This window comes from Colletotrichum paranaense, assembly GCF_030867605.1.
Source record: "Colletotrichum paranaense strain IMI 384185 chromosome Unknown Scaffold_5.1, whole genome shotgun sequence".
NCBI lineage: Eukaryota > Fungi > Ascomycota > Sordariomycetes > Glomerellales > Glomerellaceae > Colletotrichum > Colletotrichum paranaense.
This window is the reverse complement of record NW_026848963.1, coordinates 172,252-190,956: the sequence shown is the minus strand read 5'-3', so window position 1 is coordinate 190,956 and position 18,705 is coordinate 172,252. Positions and strand designations below refer to the sequence as shown.

Genomic DNA, 18,705 nt, shown 5'->3' with positions numbered 1-18,705 from the left:
AATCAGAATCAGCGACAATCACCTGAGAATATAGTCCATCCTTTAAGTACATAGTAATCTGTCGAAGTACGCCGGTAAAGGCCTCATGGTGAAGAGAGAACCCCATGCAAAGAAGTCAAACTTCTTGAAGTTTTCTTTCAGCAACTTTGATTCCTCAGCTCGGTGCTTGGTTCAGCCTAAGAACCGCGGGTTGGTTGCAGAATCATTGATGAGCCAACCTTGCAATGGTTCTGCAACGGAATGTTTGACGCCACGTAGTGTTTGATAGGCAGTGTGTAGCCAACAGAAAGAAAGCTTGGAAACGGCAAACAAATGCTATCCAACACCTGGAGTACTAGAGGCAGTAAATACTTACTGAATCTCTGGATTCACACACGACTATGCTGTTATGTCCTCCTAGCCTATCCTACTAGAAATCTGTTCCCTTGGTGAACCTTCCCTTTGTCTCCTCGATACACTCCATCAATCTCAGCGGCAGCCGACGCAAATCCTCCTCTTTGCCCTCCAAAATTCGCTCACTAGCCATCAGGAAGTGAGTCCGGAAGGCAGTCCAGAGTTCCTGATCCTTTGCGTTGTTGCTGCCAGGTCGCGGATAGTAAGGGTCGTTCCGCCAAAAGCTTCTACAAGCTTGCTTGATTCCGTTGTCGTCCATTGCCATCATCCTGCAACAATCAAAGTCCAGGATCCACATAGCATGAGAGCCAAACTCATCTGAATGGAAGCCTACAGGACCCAAGCTTGATGTCGTGGGGGCTTCGCATGGTGGCGATTGGCAAGTCCTTGGGTTCGCAAGCACAAACTCAACGTCATTGGCATCGACTTTTGCGGACCAGTGCAGGAATGCGAGAGCCTTTGCCATTGCTACGGCGTACCCTTTAAGATCCAGGTTGAGAGTCTCCATCTGATCGGCGTGGAGTGGGAAGTTCCTCAGACTGAAGAATCTAAGTCTAGGTCTATCTTGATTGGTGTCTGTATTCCGAAGCTTTCTGCGCCCCAGGTAAGGTCGAGCGAGACAGTGGCTATTGGTCGGGCTGTCGGCAATCTCATCCGCATCCACGTTTGGGTGAAACTTATGGGCCAACAGCTTGCGAACATCGCGAGATAGTGGTGGAATCTTCTCGTTGATGAGTGCGTTGCAACCCGTGTATCCCGCAGGAAATCTAGGGAGCATTTGATCCCAGGCAGTCGCATCGTGTTTGAGGAAGCCTTCACAGTGAGGCACATTGAGGTGGACTCTATTGGTACTATCCAAGCTTCGGATAATGTGGCGATGCATCGTGTATTCGTTTGCGATGGAACGACCTGGGCCGCCATCCTCGCGCTTGATAGCGAGGTTGCCCGCGGACCACACAGAGCCACAGAAGCCCTTGCCGATGGCTTCAAGTGGCAGCGTCGAGTGCGCGATTGTGAACTCGAACGCCTGAGGTGTTTGTTCGTCCATGTTTGTGTCAAGACTGATTATATTGGTGGTTGTAATGTTTGTGTGCTGTGTGCTGTTTCTGTGCGGAATACTCTGGGAGGGGGGAGAGGAACAACCGGGGGGAAGAGTTGTCTTTATAGGTAAACCCATGGACACAGTTATGGCTGAAGCCTACCCGTTGCCTACCTGCAGGCGCCCAGATTTGTGGTTAAGCCTACCCTTTGAGTTGTGTGACTCAAAGCATTTCATCGGTACCCTTTAGTTCGCAAACTTCTTTGAAGTTGAAGGCTGAACCTAAGTCGTGTGGCTCTGGGCCGACTAGGCATCAAGGTAAGGGTTTCTCCTATAACCACTTTGGCGAGCGATGTGGCCGACTACGGTGTACAACAGGATTGATAGACGAAAACGCCTCAGTGAAGGCTCAAGAAAAGAGATCGTGTATTGGGAAAAGAGCGAAGAGGCAAGGAGGTCCATTGAAGATGGAGTGTGCGCCCTTTGACATGGCTTTAACATGGTACCGATGTCGCGTAGCCATCATATGCCGCACCATTCTGTATTGGTAACATGGGGAATGTCTAAAGGTATAGTACAGTATCAATACAAACTGGTTTCTTCCAGGGGAAAGCGACTTAAACCTGGATGGGAGCAGGACTGAGGCCGACAAAATTGCTCTTTCGCGCTTTGTCCTGCCGTACCGCCCTGCGTTCAAATCTGTCCTGGCCGCCCTTCTTGCGCTTTGCGACCCGTCTCTGTTTCTTCTTATATGGTGTGTCAATCATCCACTTATAGCCCTTTTCCCGGTAATACTCGTTGTCTTCCTCCAACGCCTTCTTTTCCGCCTCGCGGATCGCTAGAAACGCCCTTGCTCTCGCAGACTGATCCGCCGCATCGTCGCTCAGTCTCCTGCTGGCATCATCATATGTAGCAGCTACACTGCTGGTGTAACTCTCTTCAAAGACATAGGGCTCGACAGTCCCTACCCTTTCGTAACCTGGTTTTTCAACCCAGTCAGGAAGGTCTGCAAGGGGCTGCTCGATTCTCTGCCGCAACCTGACCAGCCTTTCCACCACCCTCTTTTGAGATTTGATCTCGCTCTGCAGATGCCCATCCCACTGGTCCTCCTCCTTCGCAAACTGCTGTTCATCGCGCATCGAGCCGAGCAGATGTTCCATGTTCTTAATCTTGTATTTGTTCTTCTTCTGGACATAGTCGCATACGGAGCGGTGCTGCGGCTTGCCCTGGCGTAGAAAGACGACGCCGTGTGCGGTCACAGCGACGTTAGGGACGTGCCGTATGCCGGAGAGGTCCTCACGAGGCACAGGGTGGCGCTCAGAGATGTAGACGGGTGGTTCGTCGAGGGGGGAAATGCGCTTGAGCAGGGGTGGCCATTTGGGCTTTGGACGCTCGATTTTTGGCGGTGGCGGTGGTGGTTTGCCTGCTTCTGATCTTGCATCACGAAGGCTCTTTTCGCGGAGGTACGTAAGGATTTCGGAGTGCTCTTTTGATGATGGGGTCTGGGCGCCTTTGAAGAGGTTGAGAAACTTGAATTGGAGCACTGTCAATACTAGAAGGCGCTGCGAGCAAAGTACAGGAGTATCTCACCTTGTACCCCTTCGATAGCGCAGCAAGGACAAGACGGTAGCTCGCTTCCGTCTGATTGCGCTTGAAGCCTTTCTTCACGAGCCGTGGCAGTGGGTTCTCGGCACCCTTGCGGAGTACATCGTTGGGGAGTGGCACGGCGCGAGCCTCGCGGACGAGAGCACGATACAGGGCGATTGCGGCGATACGATGGCGGGAGTTTTGAGCTGGTACGAAGTGGGATGGCATCCTCGCGGAAATGGAGGCGTCATTCCCCCGAGCTTCGGTCACATTGCTGGTGTTGGTGAAGCTTGAGCTTTGCGATCGTTATGTTCTGGAGGGGAGATGCATTGACATATGGGTGTCTTATCTAATCGGCTCTTATCGATTCTTATCGAGATTTACCTCAACTTACCTTACCTAAGGTCAGGTAGGTAGGTACCTTAGGTGCCTAGGTATCTTACACTATATTTTACTGCTGGATAATACCAGGGCAAGACAATAATGTTGGCAAGGTCCCTGTCAAATTATGAACAAATGCGATCACTGCTTTCCGATTCTCCAAGCAAAGATTACTTTGCTTGTTTTCGAGTCAAGCTGTTGTCCAAAGGTATCAAACCTGGCCACGTCGGTCGAATCAAATTTGGCCTCTGTTGTCGGAATCTGAAATGGCCTACCTAGGTAGATTAGGTAAGTATCTTAGACAGTCAGGGTACTTAGACAGGTTTTCGGATATTCTTTACGACTCTTCGAATGGTCATGAATCCCAACGTTCTATTAGCTGGACGGGAGCGCACCATCATAATAGCCGCCGACGTACCCAGAAAGTTGCGCGGCCGAGACACCGGCCGCATATATCTATTTGGCTGAGATGATCGGTGTGTCGGTCTACACGAGGCGGGTGGCTGACCCCTCGCGAACCACCCGAAAGGGCCGCAGTGACACGATCTCGCTGGTGTTTGACAGAATCCAGATCGGACACGCGCGGGGGTTGCCACACCCATACTCCGTATTCGCGGTCATAATGATGAACTTGTCGCACGCTCTCCAGAACCCTGAAAACCCCTTGGGGGTCACTCCCGGGGCTGCAGACAAAGAAGGGGTCCGACAAGGATATGGGGGACGGACCGAATGGACCGTCTCTGGCCCAGGGCATGCCTACCAGCAAACCTCCTCCTTCTCTTCTCCATCTCGCTACCTTATGCACAGCTCCCAACTATCATCAGTCCTCGAACGGTATCCTGTCTGCCTATCTTCGAGTACTTAGCTTCTAGCTCGACATGATTTTCAGCAAGCATTGGCTTGCTTTCTCAAGATCCTGAAACCGAAAGAGGTGGAATATCACAGAAACCCATCCGCGAACAACTCTCTCAATGAAGAAGCCGTTATTTGAGTCCCTCCGGTCGAAGGAGATGCTGTGACGATCCCACATCAACCTTTAGCTGAGCCGAGATCATGAGGCTGTTGCCAATGCGAGATGGCCCAATCAATCCCGAATGATGCATGCGCCACTGCGTGCACACCACGCGTCGGCGCTTTACACCCACGTTTTGTGGTTTTTGCCAGTAATGGTAATACAGGCTCCCAATGGTACAGGTTTGACGATCTCTCAAATTCACCCGCCAAGTTTTACCCTACCAAACAAAGCCTTCCGAGCGCCGTTTCGTCAGTGGTTCTTTGAGAAAAGGGGACAACCTTTCTCATGTTGAAGCGGTGGTTGCTTTTTTGCTTTTTCGTCCTCATCCTACTTGACGCCTTCAGGGATGCAAAAACCTCCGGTCGGGATTATGGCGTGAGTTGATGGCGATCGTTGCCCCTCATGGAGTGAGCATGCCCCAAGAGTGAGGCTGGCAGGCGGAATACATATTCACAGGCGACCATGGTTGTAATGGATCTCGACCTGCTTCTCTGCCGTTGCTCCCCGGCCCAATCGAATGGCTTGTCAGCTGGGTACGGGTTTTAATCACTTGCAGTTTCACACGTTAGCCCAGCGCGCCTGGATCTCGAACTGACATAATCCGGGTCGAGAACTCCAGGTTGGCCACCGAAGCATCACCCATGCCATGCTACCGCATCCTCGTCACTTCTTACCCGGTCGAGGCCGCGATGTTTCCTTACAGGTGTGGTTTTGGCCATCCTTCACCTGCATACGTGCAGCACGCCCAGCTGCGAACCGCAGATCTCTTACACTCTAGTTCCCTTCCACGGGGTCCGCGAGGAAAATAAGGCTCACCAAAAGGCCTCTCGATTCCTGCTCTCCCCAGTCCCGCGATCCAATCATGCAGCTCTTGGCCGTCTTATTCCCTGCTTCGCAGCATTCTTCATTGTTCTCTCTCTCCGAAAGGCCCTGGCACTTCAATGACAATCCAACACACTCAACTTGCCTCATCCACAAGGCTGGCCTGGCCACAGCTGATCACCCTGTCCCACGGTGTCACCCGTATCCTTGGATTGGGGAACGAGTCGGTGTTCTACCCTCAAGGCGGGAGATTTTACCCACACCATGACCATGGCGGGCCGTGTACTCTACGCCTCTTCACTTCTTGCTTTTTATCCTTGGTGGGTTTCGTCAGTGTTGACAAGAAGTGGCGCCGAATTGTCTTTCTTAAATCAAGTACGATCCGCCGCAGACACAACCAGACTGTGAACGTGTCATGGACATGTCTAAGTTGTCTCGTCAAAGGTCGAACTGTATTGGAGAGGACTAGTCTTCTAATCTTTACCAGTCGTACCTCTATCAAAGCACTATCCACTTGTAACTTCAAGCTGTTCTATTAGCCGCAATCTAGCCAACTACGTTTTCGTAAACTTGGAGCACCATTTGAACGGTTCTAAGTGGCTCCTTTACATATTTACCTTTTTAATCTCGTTCTGCTACCTTCTTTTGGGCCCGCCTCTGCCCGGGATTTGCGAGTGTTGTTGTTAAGCTCTGCATGGCTGACGGTGCCTGGCTACAGGTCCCTGGAGCCCGGCGCAATGGTGAGGCTATCTTACCCTAACAATATTTTAGGCTTATTCGGTGTACCACACTCACAAACTCGTATATACCGAGATTGGAGGCGTTAGTCGGCATCTTTAGAGTTTATGGATCCACATCACTACCGGCGCACCCACTTTCTACTCGGCGGATATGAGTAATCATTCCCGTCCCAGCGGCCTCGATACGCCGTCCGATACGGCAGACGACCTCGACGAATCTCCTCCCTTCCGACAGACCCATCACGCAAGCGGGTCTCGTGAGCAAGGTAGACACGGCTTTTCAACTTTCTCTCGACCGCTTCCCCAACGACCTTTGGCAAGTCCTCGGTCACAAGTCATTGATCAGCAACAAGAGAAAGACTGCTGCGCTGGCGTTAGTGCCCCCAACTATCCGGGCCCGTTAATAGAAGTATCCCTCGAAGAACGTGGTTCAACCGGCGCCGAATCTACTGTCCGTTACTCAGCATCCCGCCCACCTCTCTTCTCTCACCCCTCATATACACATGCGCGCCCGCACCTGACGCAAAATCACCAGCAACTGAATGCAGAGGAACACTATTACCGTGATTTTCAAGATCAGGAGTACTGGACAATCTTTCACGAACCCCAACAACACTATCGCGTGCCCCATAATCACCAGTCCCCGCAAGACTTCAGCCAACAGCTTCAATATCATCACCAAGTATTTCCACATCCTTCGCCGGCGGACTCTATACAGTCAGCCTCCCTCGCTTCGTCTTCTCCCGACACGGCGTCTTTACTCTGCCATCCACACGACCCACGGCTTCTCCAGGCCCAGCTTCAAGCACCCACCGAAAGCGGCTTTATATCATTTGCTTACGTAGACCCCGAATTGCCCCCAAATCCTGGCGAACTAGCCCCGATCCATTTTTCGGGCCTAGAATCCGCACATCTCGCCCCGGAGCGCCCTGTGGATTTCTCTTTGTCCAGACCTGTGGCGGTACCCGCCCACCCATTCTATCACAACCACCTCAGCGACGACTTCCTCCAACATCGGCAGACTGGGGTCCTTCAATACCCCGGCGACTACCCGGCACCATTCATGCAGAACTCCGGGCTGTCCATTCTCAACGCCGAATCTTTCGACGATGGTATGTCGGGCTTTCGCGCACCAAGAAGCCTACCTCCTGGGGGGAAACCTGCTGTCGACACCAGTGAGGAGGCAAAACGATCCTCCAAGAAACGATCAAAGACTCAGTCTGTAGAGGTTGTAGAACTGGACGAGGAGGAAAAGAAGCGGTCAAGGGGGAGACCACGCCTAGACACCAATGATGAGACCGCGAAAGACGTAAGTTGGCGAATGACTCCTGATCTTACCCCCTTTTTGCAGCTTTGCCACGGAAACTAGTTCGCATGTTATTGCCTTCCTTATCTTACACATGCTCCCTCAGTCGACCCCTTCTAACCATAGCAGCGTCGTCGAACACAAATTCGGCTCGCTCAAAGAGCCTACCGCAACCGCAAGGAGACAGCGATCCAATCGCTCGAGAAGAAAGTTGACGAGTTGAGGCGCACCAATGAAGAAATGAGCAAGGAGTTCATGAAACTCTACGACTTCGCCGTTAGTAAAGGCATGCACGAGAGCACACCCGAATTTGGTAGACAACTGCAAGCTACGACAGAAAAGTTTGTCTCTTTGGCGCGGAAGACGAGCGAGGAGCCAGAAAAGGAAGGCGACGTGCTTCCAAGCCAGGAAAACGATGGAGACGTCGAGGAAGTTGGCGGCCCTGCCGGTGGGCAAGAAAGGGGCAACGAAAAGTCACCATCTCCCGAAATTGCTAAGCCGATTGAACAAGTCATATACGATGTTTTGTCAAGCGAGCAGCCGCAACAGCATCAGCTACAGTCAACACCTCGAACACTTGCGATGACTGCGGTGCATACAACATCTTGGGCGCCCGATAGTCAGTCACACATGCCGCACTCGACACTATCCCAAGCCCCAATGGGCTACGAGATTGTGACGGAACCGACGCCGGATAATGCTAGTTTCCCATTCGGTATGTCCTACGAGCATAGTCTGGACCAACCAGGCACTTTCGATCTACTCGCCAACCAGCCCTTTTCTGATTCCCTATTCAATATTCTCTCTTCACCGACCTCCTATGCCCACCAGGAGCGGACGTTTGGGCGGCGTCTGCAACGATCGACTCTAGAAAAGGCTTACACGTTGCTCCGCATGCCCAACCCGCCGAGCAGCCTCATCAACAGCGCTTTCGGTTTCAGTTTACTTTTCGAGCCCAAAGAGAGGATCATGGAGCGGATCGCTAACCGTCTCAGTGTCAACCAACGGGAAACAATGTTCAACTGGAAGTTTCCATTTTTACACCTAGGGGGCGGGGGGACGTGGTTCGACGAGATGAATGACTTGGATGAGATGGCGTACCCGAGCGGCCATAAACAGAGAAATCCGGTGGGGAATCAGGGGACGGCCGAGCCGTATCGGCAAAAGGTCGACTCACTCTATGGCATGGGGCCGTGGGATGCGGCGACGGAAGAGATGCGAGACCTCAGAGTGGAGCGCGCCGCTGCGAGACTTCGAATGAACGTCCCTGGCCTGCAAGGGGACTTTTACGATGCGGACGAGGTTGAATGGGTTCTTCGGAGACGAGGAGTCGATATTCCCGCCGCTGCGGATTTCGTCACGGCAGAGATCGATCCTGCAGACTTTTCAGATGAGACCGCGGTTGCTGGACGTGCTCACGGTAGCGGACTCGATAGCAACGGCAGCAGCATTAACAACGCCTCCGATATCTTGAGCAGTTACGGAACGAGCCCTGGGGATGCCGCTGCCAGGCAATGGCTCGGGCAGACTCTGAAGCCGACAAGGCCGTCTGATGTCCACTTGGGCGATACACGGTCCGTCGGGCAGTCTAGCGACGCGGCGTCGAGTCAGATGCCCCTGGATCCGAGCCTTGCGGGCGATATGTTTGGGCTGGAGAGCACCTCTACCAACCAGACCGCAACGCCCGGGTCAAAGCGGAGGGCGGTGACGATCAATGTTGGAGTGCTCGTTCAAGGTATGTGCCCATAGTCATCTCTACGATTCTGGTCCGACAATGCTAACATCAACTCTAGAAATCGGATTGAAATCGGTCTGCCTGGGACGATCACCAGGGATCCGACCGAGAGACTTGAATGTTGCATTTTGGGCATCGCTGACCACGTGAAAAAAAAGGGCGGGCTTGATATTACTTGACTTCGAGAGGGGCGTATCATTGGGTATTAGACTGTGCCGGTACCAGAACGGCCAAACGCCTCGAATGGCTCATAGTTGATTCTTTTCTTTTGTTGATTCATGAAATTCCCGTTAATATTGTGTCTCGAGGGGTACCCCAAAGAAGGGAAAAGACACTTTCTTATCTAGCGATTGGCGCCTCGTACAAATGGGTTCACAAAACTATATGTTGTATTGTGGTAGTAGCCATTATGGAGGCTCTATCTAAGGCTTCGAGCTTATGGAGTAGAATTGAAGTTGGTTATAGTTCCTACGACACTTTTCTCGCCGGCACGAAATTGTTGCTTTCCCAAACTGCCTCATAACATCCGAACAGAAGATCTGGAATTATGTACTCGGGGATGAACTTAAGTTTAGTGACTGGAAGAATATACATTTTTCTGTCAGGCGCGTGAAAATTACCCAACCTCACTTGGAAAAGGTTACTTTGATCACCTGGATCCTGTTGTTGTTCGTGAAAGAGATGACGAGCGTCTTGCCCGTGGGGTCCAGATACGGATGAGCGACGCCAGCGTAGACGAGCCCGCCATCAATGGCCTGAGCCTGGAAGATCTTGATGTCCGGCGTCCAGGGGCCCTCGAGTTTTGTAGCAGTGCGCAAGAAGACGGTGCCGCCACCGATGCCTTTCACAAAGTCAGTCTTAGGCCTGCATGTCAGAAACCACAGTATTAGAAACATACCAAGGTGAACAAAGATATAACACTTAAAGTGCTCATTCCACACAATCTGCCCCTGTCCCGTGCCCCACACAGTCGCCGTCTCGGAATTGAACGTCGTCAAGACGTCAGACTTCCACCCCTGCTGGCGGCCCCAGTAGTACTCATAGTTGCTCACGTTGAACGCCTGGCTGGCGTTGACCCGCGCGAGGTAGACGTAGCTGCTCTGGCCCCAGTCGGTGATTGTGGTCGGCGGGCCGCCCCAGGCGTAAATGTACTCGGAGCACGGGTCGCGGAAGGCGGCGATGTCGCCGTACCGGGGCGTGGTTTTGGCATCCCACCAGTAGCCGCGGTCGCCATAGCGTTTGGTCACGGTGGGGGTTCCGAACAGGACGTCTACTTTGGCGATGCCCGCGCCTACTAGGCCGTCTGCGTTTTGGTTCTAGGGAGTTTTATGTAAGTCTTGTGCAGACTCTCTTTTGGGCTCTGGTTTCTAGCTTCCTGGAGGGGGATGATGACTTACAACTAGGTAAAAGACGGCCCCGGTGCGCGTCTCAGCATTAGTCTCGACCAGACTCGTCCCGCCGAACCCGGTATCAACTTTTTCTCCCCACGACGAATTGAAGGGGATGAACTGCTTCTGGCGCCCATTCTCTCCCAGGTTGAGATCGTGCACGATCAGCGGGTTCTTCGTCATGACAGACACGGCGTCGCGCACCATACCGTGGAACCCGGGCGTGTCCTTTTCGGGATCCGTGACACCAGCATCGCACCAGAGCACATCACCCCAAACGGCGTACCATTTTCCTGCGATAGAGCCGGTGAAGCCTAGATCGCGGTGGGAGCAGCTGTTGTCGGCGTGCTGGAAACCTAGGTACTCCACTTTTGGGTTCACGATGGGGTTCGTGCCGATGGGGAGTGTGCTATCCATTCCTGCGGTGAACACTTGGAGGGGGTTTGCATGGGCGAGGTTGGTGCCGATGGCTAGAAGGGCCGTGGCCAGGGGTAGAAGGTGAGGGGTCGGGGCATGCATTTTGAGGGGAAGTGGGTGTCGATCTTTGGGGTTGCAGTTGACCTCGGCGCAGGAGAAGGTAGATGGAGGGGGATGGGCGATGCTTGTGATTGCTCGGTGTGGCTCGGTGAGGGTGCCGAGAGAAAGGAGTGTGAATGCCAGAACCGATCTGGCTGTTTGGAAATGATTGTGGGATGTAATTGGTACCTTATGTAAAGAATTAAAACCTTCTAAAGACAGTAGAGGAATGAAGGGATGGCGATGCTAGAGATCGCCTTGAGTTGAGGTGAAGACGTGATGATAACGGACGGCAAAGGGTAGTAATAAATACGTACTGGGAAGGTAGGTCCGGTACCGCGATGGCAGTTGAGCAGGCCAACGCCGAATCAGAGTGCCTAGAGATATCGACAAGCGCTTGGCCCCCTGGTTCCATGGTTGAGTTGACATGGAACGATGGATGGATGGACGGGTGATAGGCCCATCATGGTGCTGCAGGCCGGAGGGAACCACGGGCGGTCGGACTGCAGATGCACAACGCCGGAGGTACGCCACGGCGCCGTGCGGTGGGGCCGGGCCTGGCCGGTACATTGCAGAGGGAGCGAAAGGAAGCACGGGGTGCTTTACATAAGTTGACAGTGGACCAGTGGCCGAAACATTCTAGATTCTGGGCGGCCAGGTGTGGCTTCGCGGATGTGGCTTCGCGGATGTGAGTTTGAGGTGCCCTGAGGCTAATCTTGCTGCCTTGAATGGAATCGTGGCTTTCATGCGATGATGACATGGAATTGGAGCTTGGCGGTTACGTTCGTCCTTGATGTCGAGGCATTAGTCAGAGAATGGCTGATTGACGAGGAGCTGAATGACTATTGACTGGCGCGAAGGTACATTGTTGTTATCTGTTAAATAGGATGGAAAGTGTTCCATCACGCCATCATGTCTTGATGCTCATGACGGCGCTTATCCATTAGTATCTCATGAAGACTCTTGCTGCATCGATTCGAATGACAAGTGTGAGTGAACATGAAGGTGAGTGAGTGAGAGGGCAGATTCCCGCCGCAAATCGGAGATAACAAGGTACCGTCACATTTCAATCATGTTTCCATGTCGCTCTTGGGAAGAAATACAGTTAATGGTAAGTCCAAGGCGTCTCTAAGTACCCAAGTGAAGTGTATGACATTTCAGCCTCTCTACCTCAGTGTACACACTCACTCAGCATTCAACTCGGATTGGTCTGTCAAGGTCGTTGCGAAAATAAGAAGCGGCCGACGATGAGACACTACAAGCAGATCTGGACTTTACACGCTCATTTAACTCAACGTGAGAGCTACAATACAGATCCTGTCGCAATCGATGGCGAGAGCCCACGTGGATCATCTCAACGACGTTCTCATGTGCAGGGAAGCTTCAGGGAAGATGAGATGAGCTCCCAGGCACATGCTCGCCCTCAAGCCCGCCATTGGCCGACCCCTCCTTAGGCCTGCCAAGTTGGGAAGCTGTTTCCTCCAAGCAATGTGCGGGGCACAGCGGACAACGGCTTCCGGTGGTGGGGCATCTCTCATTCCGGTGCGTCCGTTTCTCCTCTGTCCTCTACTGCGTACGTCTGTCATCTGCCGTCTGCTGTTCGACCTTGTTAGTCTTGGTCTGCATCCTGTCACTCATATAACCTTTTCAGAGCTGGTCCTTCACTCAAATCCACGTGCCCTGACTTGACCCGGCTGGCTGGCACCACCGGATGAACCCTATGCTTCACACATTACCGTCACGTCCATCGAGAGGCTTGAACGGAGCTCTCGGTCGCTCTTGGCGATCTCGAATGCAACTTTGTTCTGTATATAAGCATGAGCTCTCCTTACAATCCCCTCAATCTTTGCCTTTATTTCCTGTGCGTAGTTGTTGCTGTTGTTCTCCTCATCTCACCCCTCGTCGCCATGTCGCCTATGTCAAGCCTGGCCCTCAAGGCTGCTCTCCGTGCGTTACACCCTTTCTGGGCTCTCCTCACATATAGATTCTGACCGTGACTAGTGCTCCCTCTCGTGAGCGCCGCTTCATGCAGCAATGAGTCCTACACCCACAATGGCCTCACCTGGTCCCGTAGCATCCGGATGAACCAGGTCCAGGTCGTAGGCACGCACAACTCGTACCATCGCGAGGCCCCGCTCGAGGAGCACCCAACCCAGGCGAAGATGCTTCCCAACGTCCAGAACTACTACTACTCCCACCCGTCCCTTGATATACAACTCAACCACCAGTCCATCCGCAACCTTGAGCTCGACATCTTTGCCGACCCTGAGGGAGGCCACTACGCCACGCCCCTCATCCGCAAGCTTGCGAACCTCTCCACGACCCCAGACCCCGATCTCCTCGCTCCAGGAATCAAAGTCCTCCATGTCGCCGACGCAGACTATCACCCTACCTGCAAGACATTCATCGGGTGCTTGAGTATCGTCAAGAAGTGGAGCCAGGCGCACCCGGACCATGTCCCCATCCCCTTCATGATCGAGTTCAAGACCTCCGAAGCCGCCTTCGCAGCAATCGGCGGTGCGGCTCAGATCCCCTGGAACGATACGGCACTTCTCAAGGGCCTCGATGATGAGATCCGTAGTGTCTTTGCGCCCGGGGACCTTGTTACCCCGGACGACATCCGTAGGGGCAACTTGACGCTGGAGCAGTCTGTCTTGCGGTATGGGTGGCCTGACTTGGAGAGTGCTCGTGGTCGTGTGCTGTTCCTGATGGACAACGGACCCGTCAACCCCATCCGTGACTCTTACACCGAGGGCCGACCTAACCTTGAAGGCCGTATTCTCTTCACAAACTCCGCGCCCGGAAACTCTGACTGCGCGTTCCAAAAGGTTTGTTGTTCATCAAACCTTCTGAACCGAGGGTGTTTTTGATAAGAAGTGAGTCTTACTGACAACTTTCAATCAGCTCAATGACCCCACTGGCACCGAACAGGCCAACATCCAGGCGCAGGTCAAGGCGGGCTACTGGGTCCGCACACGCGCCGACATCCCGCTCGATACGCTGCTGTCCAACGACACGACGGGGATGCGTGAGGACGCGTTCTCCAGCGGTGCGCAGATCGTGTCGACCGATTTCCAGGCCTACGGCATGAGCAGCCGCTGGAACGTCGACTATGCCGTTCGCTTCGAAGGTGGTGCGGCGGTGCGATGCAACCCCATCAATGGGCCCGCCAATTGCGCGAACGAGGCGTTGGAGCCGGTTTCGTATGTCCGCAACTAGATGAACTTAGCTTCAATGTAAGTAAGACAAGGTCATTTCGAATAGTGTAATGATAATAGCATAATGAAGCAATATGAAGGGCTGTTACACACGGACGCTATCAATTGACTGTGGGTGGAATTGAAGAAGCTCCCCCAGCTTTTGAGCGATTTCTTCCTATCAACCAGTGCCGATTGATGCGAAAATGCCTGTTATTCTGCCTTCCCCCCCAAAAAGATGTGGAATTGTCCAATAAAAACGAACTTGAATGCTTATATCTCGACCAAAGTACCATCATTGAGGCGAAGCGCGCGGTAAGGGCTGACATGAGCGGCCGCCCCCAGCCACTTTGCGGGGGAAGAACTGAGAGCTAATTGCCAACGGGCAAGCTTCATGGGCTGAGCCACAACAATTCGGCCAACGCTGCTTCAAAGAAATGCAACAACTCGTCCAGTGTAGAAACTGGACCAACATCCAAGGCATCTACCATGAACTCGAACGTTGACTCAGCCGGCAAGAGTCCGCAAACCCTTGAGAGGAATACGGCGAATGTTACAGGATCGGCCCAATCGTCTGACCGTTCCAACTTCCTGAGGTGAACTCCCGTCATCCAACACCGCGGCGCACCTTCTGGCGGCGTGAGTCAACGCATCCCCCGATTGGCCTCATCTTCCCCTTCTTCCTTCTCACTGCCTGCAATACCTCAATTCTTCTATATAAACACGAAAAGCACTCTCGAAATGTTCTCAGCCATTTGATTCTTCATGCTCAAGTTGCACCTCGTCTCCCATTCTTGGAGTCTTCGCAAACAAGACGCCGTAGAACGGGACAGTCTACGGACAACGACCAGCACCACCCAGCATGGCTACCACCGACCATTATGATCTCTTGATATTGACGGACGCCACGGCGTCCATGAGCAGCTATCTGCAAGCTCTCAACAAGTCACTCCCCGAAATCATTCGGATATCAGCTTTGACCGACTGCTTCGACCGGATCGGAGTCATGGCCTACCGCGACTACTCCGCCTCCATGTTGACGGAGTGGTCAGGATGGTACTCAGCAAACTCAACCGCCGACGACACAATCACACAGGGCCAGCTGCTTCAGAAGGCCAGTCATATCAAGGCGGACTCTGGTCCTTACAGGCTGGATTGGCCCGAGGCTGCAAAGACTGGACTTGCAAGAGCCTACAGCATCATGCGTCCCGAGGCCACCACCATCATCATCCTCTACGCCGACGCTCCTCCTCACATCCCGGGAACGTCGTCCAAGTACAGAACCACCGAGATCGAGAACCTCTCCAAGTCTGACTCATTCTACGGCTGTGGAAAGTACTTTACCGATTGGATTGCCGGCGCCAAGATTCTCCGAGACGGCGAGAAGAAGGCCAAGGTCTTCTCCGTCATCCAGGGCGGCATCGACGACACCGTCGCCCCCTTCACCTTCCTCTCACACATCACGGGGGGAGTGAGCTTCAAGCTCGATAACCGACACAACGTTCCCACATCGGTCGCTATCTCGGAGTTGACCACCGGCATCCTGATGGCCTGGATGGGTGTAGGAAAGGAAGGCGGAGCAGCATCCGGCCAGCGTACCTACGCCGAAGCTTGTCAGTATCGAACTGCCTCCAGCATTGAGGACATCGTAAATGAAGAGGACGAGGCCCTTGAGTCGTACTTTGTCATCGCCAAACATATGGAGCAAACTGTCGTGAACAACATCCAGTCAACACCTACCAAGCTTGATGAACTGCGGACTGTCGTCGAAGCCCGGACAACGCCCCTTTTGGACTTTTCGAAGAGATACAAAGCTGATGAGGTCTACCGCAGCTTTGTCGTTGGCCAACTCGAAACTTTGATCGCAGCTGATGTTGGCACCATTGCCATCAACCCTGTATTCGGTAGTCTATGGCGAGCCGTCTGCAACGATCGCGACAACCCGGCTCGCGATGGTCTCATCCAGGCATTCGGGTACGCCGTCGACCGCATCCCCGAGCCTGAGAAGAAGGCTCGGATGAAAGCTTGGCTCGAAGAGTCCTACGACTACGCAGCTGAAATCTCGGAAGCCATCGGCAAGGTGCCTGAACACCAGAGATACCCCTGCGTGTTTCTCGATCCCACTGAGCAATTCCAGGCCTCCACAGATGACAAGGATGAAGACTCAAACGCTGATAAGCGTGAAGTCACAGACTTTACACGAGAGGAGCTTTTGGAGATTGGTCGCTCTTGCGACAACCGTATTCTCCGGAGGCTCGGTAGAGTCCTCACACGATTGACCTATGTGGCCCGCGAAGAGGACCTGCCAGCTCACATTAGAGCCGACCCTAGTGTCGCCAGGATCCCTATGGTCCTCTCGTCTGTCGAGTATCAGCGAAAGTTTTGGAAGATTCTTTTACATCTCATACTTCCTGGGACCATGTTGGCCGCTCGCCCAGCCGCCCTGCTTGCAGCCCTTGCCCTGCGCTTGGGTATCCGGCCCCTCACAGCCACCGCAGACAGGGAACTACTCACATTCACCACGAAGTGGAACAACTTGGACATCCCTGAGACCTGGAATGCCAGCTGCCTCTCGCTGCTTCTAGATGCCAACAAGGATTACGAGAGACGCGTCGCTCAAGGCATAACACAGCGTCCAGCGCCAGAAGCCTGTGTTCTTCTTCAGAGTGACCGACATCTTTTTGAGACTCTGGTAGATTACAAACTCCTTGAGTTGAATCTCAACACAACCCTACAGGCCAAGATTGGATGGCACCCTGACAAGTCTAAGGTATCTCTTGGGCCCCTTGTCATATGCAGAAGATGCGAGTTTCCCCGCTCAGTCACTATAATGGGGCCGAATAATGTCTGTGGCCTCTGTCCTAAGAGCAACAAGTGTGACTGCAAGGTCTGTGAGACTGTCCCGGATCAAGAGGCCCGTCGCTGCAACAACGTGACCCGTGGCGATACCGAAGAGACGGAGGCAACGTGGGTCGAATGTTTCTCGCCAACATGCCGTGCTCAGTACGTCGTTTATAATCCTCAGGCTTTGAACGTACGGGCCAAATGCTACTACTGCCGACACCATGGATCCGTCGCGGCAAAGTACAAGATCCCGCGCGAAGCTCCCTGTGTCGACTGTTCGAAGTGTCGAAACAGGGTCATCTGGCCCGAGACATACCGTCCTTCCGACCTTGATCTTTCGGCCTTCAAGTGCCCCGCCTGTACAGCCAACAGAGTTACTGTCATCGATTTCGAAACCTCAGCCAAGACACTCAGCGGCGAGAACGGCGTCTCGTGGCTCCTGCGCAACGACGATTCGGCGATCAAGGACCCCTTCAACGGCCGTTCTCTGTTCTACACCATTTCTCAAGTAGAAGAATCGAACCGTGACTCGCTGGCAAAGAATGTTGAGATCATTCCAGTGGTTCAGCAGCAATCACAGCTCACGATTCGCGGCAAGGCTATCCAAAACCAGGACGACATTCTCGAGTCCCTTCGCAAGTGGGTGAAATCTCGGCGTACTGAGGCTGGAGTCTGCAGTTTATGCTTCTCCAACATCCGGAAGACCGATCTTCGAAACGCATGTGGTCGCTCCGGCTGCCATCAGCAGATCTGCAACGGGTGTATGAAGGATTGGTATGGGCTCAATGTCCGTGGAAGATTGCTCAACCTCGCAGCTCTCTCCTGCCCCTTCTGCCGCCGACAGCCGACCGTCAAGACTGTCTCCAACTTTGGTATATCCCACATCGGCAACCTGCAGACTGCGGCTACGGACAAAGAGTGGATATACGGCTGGTGCAGAGACTGCGGCTTTGCCAAGAAGTATGCTGAGCGGGTATGCGCTGTCGGCGCACCCGAAGTTTCGAACTGGTCATGTGATGAGTGCAAGGAGATTCAGATGGAGGGCGCCCAGAGGCTGAAGGTTCGCAACTGTCCCGGCTGCGGTACAGTTACGGAGAAGATGGGCGGATGTGACCATATCACATGCACCGTCCCGGGTTGCAATGCTCATTGGTGCTTCGCCTGCGGCGAGAACGTCGGCGAAGAGGACATCTATAATCACATGAGCGATGCTCACGGAGGTATGTGGGGAGGTTATCACGCGGATGAGGACGATTATGACTATGGTTACGACAATGAGTTTGATTAGGGGGACCAGGTTATGTATAATTTCACCGTCGCCTAAGATGATCTGGGCAAGACTCGTCTTGTTAGAATCGGGATAGAGCTCGCAGGGCTTCGTTCAACTTATGCTTTCTAAGGGCTGGGTCTCTTCTTACTTCTTTGTGTTTTAGGCAGGGGATAACAGCAGGGAGTTTTAGATTGGCAGAGCTTGAAGAGTGTGTTTCTGCTAATGATACTGGTGAAGTAGCGTATGAGGTTCGTAACTATGAACAAGTGTTTTGTTTTCTTACAAAGCATTGAAAATTTTGAGTAATCGTAAGTCCAAGGCGAACTGTCTTCGTGAATTCATGGAGCAAGTGAGATCGTGTGACGTCGGCTCGGTGCATCATTCGCGCGAGTTGAGGTTGTTTAGGAAATACCCCGCAGTCCGCTGAATTTCATCCGCACCATCGAGGCGGCCGATGTATCTTGAAGCAAAG

At 53.2% G+C, this 18,705-nt stretch overlaps 7 protein-coding genes across 7 annotated transcripts, besides 1 other annotated feature; 4 read left to right on the top strand and 3 right to left on the bottom strand.

Moving 5' to 3' along the window:
- Window positions 1-409: 409 nt before the first annotated feature.
- Window positions 410-1,441, bottom strand: CPAR01_06357 (uncharacterized protein; the record flags this gene model as incomplete). The annotated part of the gene is made up of 1 exon (XM_060490629.1): window positions 410-1,441. The coding sequence occupies one exon, from the start codon at window positions 1,439-1,441 to the stop codon at window positions 410-412; it is 1,032 nt and encodes a 343-aa protein (XP_060349503.1).
- A 608-nt stretch (window positions 1,442-2,049) lies between these two features.
- CPAR01_06356 (uncharacterized protein) lies at window positions 2,050-3,247 on the bottom strand (the record flags this gene model as incomplete). Its single annotated transcript, XM_060490628.1, has 2 exons — window positions 2,050-2,961; window positions 3,023-3,247. The coding sequence occupies 2 exons, from the start codon at window positions 3,245-3,247 to the stop codon at window positions 2,050-2,052; spliced, it is 1,137 nt and encodes a 378-aa protein (XP_060349502.1).
- A 2,109-nt stretch (window positions 3,248-5,356) lies between these two features.
- Window positions 5,357-5,776, top strand: CPAR01_06355 (uncharacterized protein; the record flags this gene model as incomplete). Its single annotated transcript, XM_060490627.1, has 1 exon — window positions 5,357-5,776. One exon carries the CDS (start codon window positions 5,357-5,359, stop codon window positions 5,774-5,776), a length of 420 nt encoding a protein of 139 aa, XP_060349501.1.
- Window positions 5,777-5,974: 198 nt separating this feature from the next.
- Window positions 5,975-9,168, top strand: CPAR01_06354 (BZIP family transcription factor; the record flags this gene model as incomplete). Its single annotated transcript, XM_060490626.1, has 4 exons — window positions 5,975-5,977; window positions 6,078-7,286; window positions 7,410-9,018; window positions 9,077-9,168. The coding sequence occupies 4 exons, from the start codon at window positions 5,975-5,977 to the stop codon at window positions 9,166-9,168; spliced, it is 2,913 nt and encodes a 970-aa protein (XP_060349500.1).
- Window positions 9,169-9,644: 476 nt separating this feature from the next.
- Window positions 9,645-10,925, bottom strand: CPAR01_06353 (uncharacterized protein; the record flags this gene model as incomplete). Its single annotated transcript, XM_060490625.1, has 3 exons — window positions 9,645-9,859; window positions 9,917-10,334; window positions 10,416-10,925. 3 exons carry the CDS (start codon window positions 10,923-10,925, stop codon window positions 9,645-9,647), a joined length of 1,143 nt encoding a protein of 380 aa, XP_060349499.1.
- A 1,346-nt stretch (window positions 10,926-12,271) lies between these two features.
- Window positions 12,272-12,358: a sequence feature (Short protein (CPAR01_06352, KAK1540363.1) was converted to a misc_feature.).
- A 471-nt stretch (window positions 12,359-12,829) lies between these two features.
- Window positions 12,830-14,141, top strand: CPAR01_06351 (acid phosphatase; the record flags this gene model as incomplete). The annotated part of the gene is made up of 3 exons (XM_060490624.1): window positions 12,830-12,869; window positions 12,924-13,750; window positions 13,827-14,141. The coding sequence occupies 3 exons, from the start codon at window positions 12,830-12,832 to the stop codon at window positions 14,139-14,141; spliced, it is 1,182 nt and encodes a 393-aa protein (XP_060349498.1).
- Window positions 14,142-14,981: 840 nt separating this feature from the next.
- Window positions 14,982-18,251, top strand: CPAR01_06350 (dihydroxyacid dehydratase; the record flags this gene model as incomplete). The annotated part of the gene is made up of 1 exon (XM_060490623.1): window positions 14,982-18,251. One exon carries the CDS (start codon window positions 14,982-14,984, stop codon window positions 18,249-18,251), a length of 3,270 nt encoding a protein of 1,089 aa, XP_060349497.1.
- Between the last annotated feature and the right edge of the window lie 454 nt (window positions 18,252-18,705).